The sequence below is a fragment of the Pinus tabuliformis genome, chromosome J (genome assembly GCF_031772625.1).
Source record: "Pinus tabuliformis cultivar Carrire ecotype Pingquan chromosome J, CPIR1, whole genome shotgun sequence".
Lineage (NCBI taxonomy): Eukaryota > Viridiplantae > Streptophyta > Pinopsida > Pinales > Pinaceae > Pinus > Pinus tabuliformis.
The window spans coordinates 325,080,202-325,087,460 of NC_142295.1; the positions used below are offsets into that span (position 1 = coordinate 325,080,202).

The 7,259-nt window shown below is 31.5% G+C and overlaps 1 protein-coding gene across 1 annotated transcript; it reads left to right on the plus strand.

Annotated features, from left to right (window-relative positions):
* Positions 1 to 5,097: 5,097 nt before the first annotated feature.
* Positions 5,098 to 6,095, plus strand: LOC149227067 (uncharacterized). The gene is made up of 3 exons (XM_089375410.1): positions 5,098 to 5,218; positions 5,498 to 5,876; positions 6,011 to 6,095. Exons 2-3 carry the CDS (start codon positions 5,502 to 5,504, stop codon positions 6,044 to 6,046), a joined length of 411 nt encoding a protein of 136 aa, XP_089231536.1. The 5' UTR covers positions 5,098 to 5,218; positions 5,498 to 5,501; the 3' UTR covers positions 6,047 to 6,095.
* The last annotated feature ends 1,164 nt before the right edge of the window (positions 6,096 to 7,259 follow it).

Below are 7,259 nucleotides of genomic sequence, written 5' to 3' on the forward strand. Positions count from 1 at the left end.
GGAATAGAGCCTTACCCAAACTAGTACCGAAGTGAAAGTTTCCCGCTCTGGGATAAAGTTCATCTTCCAAGGCTGAATGTAGAGGCGAGCTGCTCCATAAAAGTATGGTCCTCCTTCGAATATTCTGTCTTTATCTTCGATGTTTGTGAACACCATGGTAAAGAATCCCTCTGACCCAAGATGTAGGTCGATGCTTCCTTTGGGTTTCCAGTGATATTTGATCCACGTCTATAAAGGTTTTTTAGTGGGCCATAGTCCTATGAATTTACAGATGATAGCGTAAGTCCCCATGTGTTCCCTGTGTGCCTGCAAAGTAGGATCATTTAAAACTACTCTAGGAGTGATCTCTGCTTTGGGTTTGCAAGGTCCCTTTTGTTTTTTTTCTCCTTGACTTTTGTCTTCTTCCTCCTTGTCTTTTGTGCTACTGTTTTCCTTGGTTTTGGTCCCATCTGTTTCTTTTTCATTATTCCTATTCCCTTCCTCCACAGACCCTCTCTCATTTTTTTCCATAGCTGACTTACCTCTGCTAGCTTCGGCGTCCTTATAGGAGGGAGTGGAGCTCTCTCCTCTGCGACCCTCCATTAGGATCAACCTATGCAACTTGCTGAAACCCTTGCTGCTCGCTCTCCGTTCTTCGTGAGTTCCTAGTCACCAATCAACCCTTCCCCACATTATTATACTATCATCAACCCTCATATTACATACTAAATTATATTACATATCAACTACACTATTATATTATATTACATATTACATTGTGTTTTATTAACACAACATAATATTAAATGTTAATAATAATGTTGTTAATAGCATGAACAGTAATATAAAAATGAATTGTTACATCAAATATTGTTATTACATTAATAATATATTTATGTTATAATTAATGCAATATTTTCAATGTAATAAAATATTGATGCAACAATATTATAATTATTACTATTTCTATTAATATTAATCTTACCAAAATTTGTTTAAGGAAAATATTACTAATCATTAATATTATTGTTAAAATAATTGCTATTAATATTATATAAGTGTCAATATTAACATTATTATAAATTTAATAATATTATTATAAACTTATTATTAATAATATTATAATATAAACTTTAATCAATAATAATAGGAAATTATGTTTATAATATTAATCTTATTAATATAATCAATAATATTAATATTACTATTAATAGTATAAATTCAACTTAATTCCGGATCTACCAAGCTTTTAAAGGGATCAAATCTCTTGAGATGCAAACATCTTTTAGATTGAAAAGAGATTTGATCCCTCTAGGCCCTTGGTAGATCTACAGTTAAGATGGATCTAGGGTGGTATAATATATATGTAGAATTGTCTCAATCTTTCCTCTATATATGTTTCATGTTAAAATCTTTTACTCAACCTCCTTATTCAAATATTTTATTTATAACCTATGTTAAATTTTTCTTGTTATTGATATTTTTAAAATCTTATATATCTACTCCATATTAGAAATACAATAAATTACACATCTCTCTAGTTATGGAAAGTTAAAATATAAGATTTTTTAATTTAAATTACTTTATTTTTCTATATATAAAGTAGATATAAAACTATGTTATTTAATATGGACATTAAAATATTTTACTTATGGTTTACAGTAAAATATTTTTTGTTATTAATATATTTTTGTTTTAAATATCACATGTAAATTGTAAAATGAATTACACATAATGTAATATCAATAATACTATTTCTTGTCATCTCCATATTAAGTAGTGAAGAAATTACATTTCTTCATAAAAGTAAAAAGTAAATTACTTTTTTTTACTCATCTCCATATTGAGTAGTGAATAAATTAGTTTTCTTCCTCATACCAAAGGTATTTTTTTTTACTTTCCGTTACTTGATATCTCTATATAAAGTTATGTAAAATTAAGGTATTTTAATTATGAGCAATATTAATTTATTTTGTTATTACTATTTTAAATTTTAAATTTTTATTTTACTATTTTTAAATATTTACGTGACAACATCTCTCCTCAACATCTCTCCTCTCTAGACAAAAATATTACTCAAAATTAAGATTAGTGTTGGAATATATTAATCTTATTAATATAATCAATAATATTAATATTAATCTTTATCAATATTTGTTTAAGGAAAATATTATTAATAATTGATATTAAGATTATAATAATAATTATTAATGTTATATAAGTGTTAATATTAATATTATTATAAACTTTCCCTCATGAGGTGTTAATGTGAGAATTAGGGGGCTTCGAGGGTTGTATCCACCACCATTGGTCGTGATGTACATTTATGAGGGGGTGCAACCAACCCTATGCATGCATTCGCTTGCAAAACCCCATATGGCCTCGAGTCATTATAAACCTATCCAAATGATTCCTTATAGAGAAATTAGTGTTGGATTGAGAGAAGGAGGCCAGGCTAGGTCCTCGACCTCCTTGTGGATATTGTTTATTCCTGTCTGTGGTGAATGATGATTTGTGTTGTGGTTTGGGTCTACTATAGTGATGGTGATGACAGGGCTTTGTAGCTCATGAGGGTATTGGTGGTCGGAGTAAAGTATCTTTGGTGTTGAGGTCTTTGGTTTGAATCTTGGAGCCTTGACACATGGTGGGCTTGTGTGGGCTTCACTTTCAACTACCTAAAATGGAATTCATGTCAATTTCTTCCATTTTTTGGAAATTTATTTTGACTTAAGTACTAGGGTAGGGTCTGAGGTTGGGGCATTTGGTTTTAGTCTATTTTTTTAGGTCGAGAAGGTTTGGCAGTCTGTCTATGTCTTTTGCTCAGGGGTCTCCTTGCATTTGTAATGTATGGGTTTGTTGCTTAATTTTATGTTAATTTTAGTGAGCGTCATCCAATGAATTGTAAAATTTAACTTGGATGGTTGCTTTGGTTTTGGCTTCCTAGGTTTCTAAGAGTTTTTTGTGACCTCATGTATTCAATGTACTGTGAGTGTTGGGCATATGTTTAATGGTTCTTGGAAAGGGGTTATTTTTAGAGGCTTCCACGACCATTATATAACACCTAGTTGATTCCCTCTTGTCCCATGTTTATATCATGAGTTTTAATAATGATTTAGTGGGTTGGAGCTATAGCTCAATTGTTGATGTGTTTTCTTTCTTCTTTTTTTACAAGGAGAGGTATTTACATTAGCTTCTCCATGTGTGCCCTCCCAATTTCAAACATGTTGGTTATGCAGGCATGGGAAGGGCACAGTGGTTTGTAGAGGTAGAGAGGAGTGATATTTTTCACACATGACTTGGTTTCCACATACTATAATGCAATTCTATCTGAAATAAGGAAGATGGGGTGGACATACATTCCCACTTTAATTCAGAAATCTTGGAGAATATGTCTACTTGGTTTCCTGACCCTGGGCACACCATGGGAAGGAAGAAGCAATATCTAAAATTTGTGGCTTTGCATTGGCAAATGAAAATTGTGTTGGGGCTTTTCCCGAAGGACAAGGAGGTGGAGTAGTATAGTGTTTTCACTACTTGGGATCAAGAGAATGCTCAGAAATCAATGCTTTTTCTTGGAAAGAATTGATTTCCATCTTGCTCATGTTGAGGGGCATATTCTATGCGAATCTAATAATAATGATATGCCAAACCTGCCAAGTTTAAGCACAATGGCTCCTTCCCCGATTTCTTCCTCTCAAAATGATTAAGATGTATTGTATGCTAACTTTCTTGCTTTTTTTAAACTCATTTTTATTCATCCCAATCAAAAGGGTTTATGCTTTTACAATGTATTAAGTCTTGGTTTTCCATATGTTTAATCTCATGTAGCATTGTGTTTTGTGCATAGTAAGTGATTTGGAAAAAATAAAATTCTCAAAAAGCAATTTGGCACAACTATGTCATTTAATTTTTTTTTAATAATTCAAAATATCAATTTACAAAAAAGTTATCATAAATTTAATAACATTAATATTATTATAAACTTAATAAACTTATTAATAATCTTAATATTATTATAAAATTAATAAACTTATTATTAATATTAATAATATTATAAACTTAATAAAACATAATATTATTATTATTTTAAAATCTGGTAATAAAACCTTATATTATAATAAACATAGACCCACGGCCGTAAAACCAAGACGTGTTTACTAAGGTAATAAACCTACTACCATAAAACCTAAACTTAAAGGAATCAACCTAAAGTATATTACGATTCAACCTAATTCAACCAACCATGGTTTATTGTTTATTGAACCCTGCTCGTGAACCATGGTTTATTGTTTTTTCAACCCTATATCGGGTCGGGGTAACCCTTACACTAAACAAACTCAAAGGCATTTAGCTCTATTTAAGGAATCTTTTCACAAACCAAATCAATTGCAAAGCTTCGCAGTGGAGCAGGGTTCCCAACTCCCCAGTTGTTCAAGATTTGGGGGGTGAGGGGGCTGTCGAGGACACAAGATTTGCGGGGAGGAAAGGGAGGGACTCAAGATTTGCGGGGGACCATCTTGGGAATTCATAAAACAGCTGGTTGTATGCAGGCGTTGAAACAATGTCCACGCATTCCCAGGTGCAGTTATATTTCAAATTAGCAGGTTCGTGATATAATAACAGGCATTGCCACAACGGCATTCACATTGAAAATTAAGATTTTGATTCAGATATTCTAAAAAGAGGATGCAGAGGTCTATGGATTTTGTACGGAAGATGGTTGAGTGCTTTGTTAAGGAAATTTTTAATGTGAAGTTATTCAATTTGTTATCTCATCTGAATGATATATTAGACCTAATAAAAATCACACTTAAAAAAATTACTAATAAAAATAAAAACTGGATTTAAATATGAGAAGAGGGTTCTTAGTTAATTTGCTCTTCAGATATTCCTTTATCCCATTCGTTTCAACTTCTCTAATCAAGCGATCTGATATACGGGGGTTCAACTTCAAGAATGGGCAAGAGAAGAACAGTAGCGCTAGGTAGGTTTTCCTTAAAGCTAAACCATATGTTTTTCTTAAAAAACAAATCTTTCTCTTTTAAGCCATATGATCTCGATGGGAAGCAGAGTTTTTAAAGTTGGTAATTGTAGCCTGTGAATTATTGATGCAACAGGAATTAATGAGTGTTAAGCCTGAAACTTTAGGCATTCAATAATAGTCTTTGAAAGCCAGTCAGGCCGAGAGACACCATTAAAGGTCTACGACTTCTGCTTCAGAGTTCATAAATGCTACATGGTTAGTCAATTCTCTATTTATCTGTTTTTTCCTTTCTATACATTTATAATGTGCATCCTTTTCTCCATATTTAAGATTTTTCTGAGATTCAGCCTACTAACGATGCTTATTTATACAAACATATAGACCCAATTGCCCAATCTCCGCAGCGTTGATCCGTCAATTTGCAATTAATATAATTCTAAGAAGAAATCGAACGAGACATAATATGGGTAATCGTTATGAAGTTTTTTCATGATATCAGTATTTAGAAAATTGAATTTAGCATTTAATGTACAGAAATATGATGACTCAGAAGACTGTAGCAGTCGCTGCCATTGCCGCGGTTTTCTTGAGCATATGGGCGCAGTTTGCATATAATGTTCATTCCTCTTCAAATGATTGCACAGCAGTTTCGAGTTTCTTCGAATCGTGCTATATTTCTTTACAGTCTGGAACTTATTTTTTGAACGCTGAGAACCTGTGCTGCGAAAGCCTCGACAATCTGGAAAACAGGATTCGAGAACACGAGCTTACCAGAAATTTCGTTTGTGAATGCTTCAAGGTCTCTGACAATGATAAACAGGTTTTTGTCAACGAAAATCTACTGGAAGTTCAGACTTTGTGTGGCGCTCAAGTTTCCCACCTGATAACAAACTATTCGGACTGTTTGCGATATGTAAGTATATGGATTTATATTTATTGCACTTTATATTATTCCCTTGGATGGTTTTGTTTCCTGCAGGACTGAATACCTTAGAACCAAATTTTGCATATAACACCGTTTGTTTCAATTTCATTTGCATATTGCAGACTGATAAGGGCAAGAATGGCATAGAAGCATTATAAGGTCAATGCATGAAGGACTATTTAATTTACAACTTTACATAATATGAGGAATTGATAGTGTATATAAATACTTGCAATTGATAGTGTTTTCAACTGCGATGCTGTCATGGCAGTTTCACTATTCCACTTGAATTTTACCTTCTCCGTGTATTTAATAATCTGGAATTTCAAAGTATTCCACATACTACATTTTTGAATTCGTTTTTGAATTCCTTTACCAGTCTTATCTCTCTGCTTTGATTTCGCATAGGTAGAGATGAATTAAACAAATGATACATGAAAGAATAACAAATAGAGTTTCAGTATGTTGCAACAATATCATACTGCTCTCTTATACCACTCACTCTGTAAATAAATATAAAGACATACCATAAATATATATAAATATTACTCACTCTATAAATAAATATCAAGACATACCATAAATATATATAAATATCAGCATAGATCTATTTTAAGTAAGGATTTAATATGACCCAAAAAGATCAAATTTATTCAAGTGCAAATTTATTTTAGAGTGGAAAAAAAAATGTAATTTTTCATTGTCTAAAATGTATTTTTGATACAACTAATTAAATATATATAGCTTATTCTTTGTTATTTTAGTTTATATTTCTTTTTTATTTAGAGAATATTTTATTTTTATTTTAAGAGAAACATGTGTCAAATCCAAATTGAACACAAACATACTTACACATCACTTTCACTCTAAGCTGTAAAATAAAAATTAGACTCAATAAAAATATACCATCCATAAACATAAAAATAAAAACATACTATTGTGTTACATATTTGAGTGTATAAAAAATTATAAATAAAACTCTCACAAAGTGGTATCAGCTTTGGTGATGCGCCTACCAAACAATATCATATATACATATGCACCAACCTCTTAGACCATCCACTGTCAGATAGCATCTCTGGTAAAGACACATATCATTGTGTTATGTATTTTAGTGTATAACAGGTTGGTGATGCGCCTACCAAACAATATCATATATACATATGCACCAACCTCTTAGACCACCCACTGTCAGATAGCATCTCTGGTAAAGACACATATCATTGTGTTATGTATTTTAGTGTATAACAGGTTATAAAGGAAACTCTCATAAAGTATAAAGTAATATTATTTTTGGTTATGTACTTAGGGTTTAAAAAATAGGTTTAATTAGTGGATTACATATTGATTAATAAATTTAAAATTTAATTT

Bases quoted from the DNA above. Each gene is read 5' to 3' on its own strand.
- LOC149227067 (XM_089375410.1), top strand. From the start codon at position 5,502: ATGATGACTCAGAAGACTGTAGCAGTCGCTGCCATTGCCGCGGTTTTC. The intron at 5,877-6,010 runs GTAAGTATATGG...TGCATATTGCAG, and splicing joins ATTCGGACTGTTTGCGATAT to ACTGATAAGGGCAAGAATGG.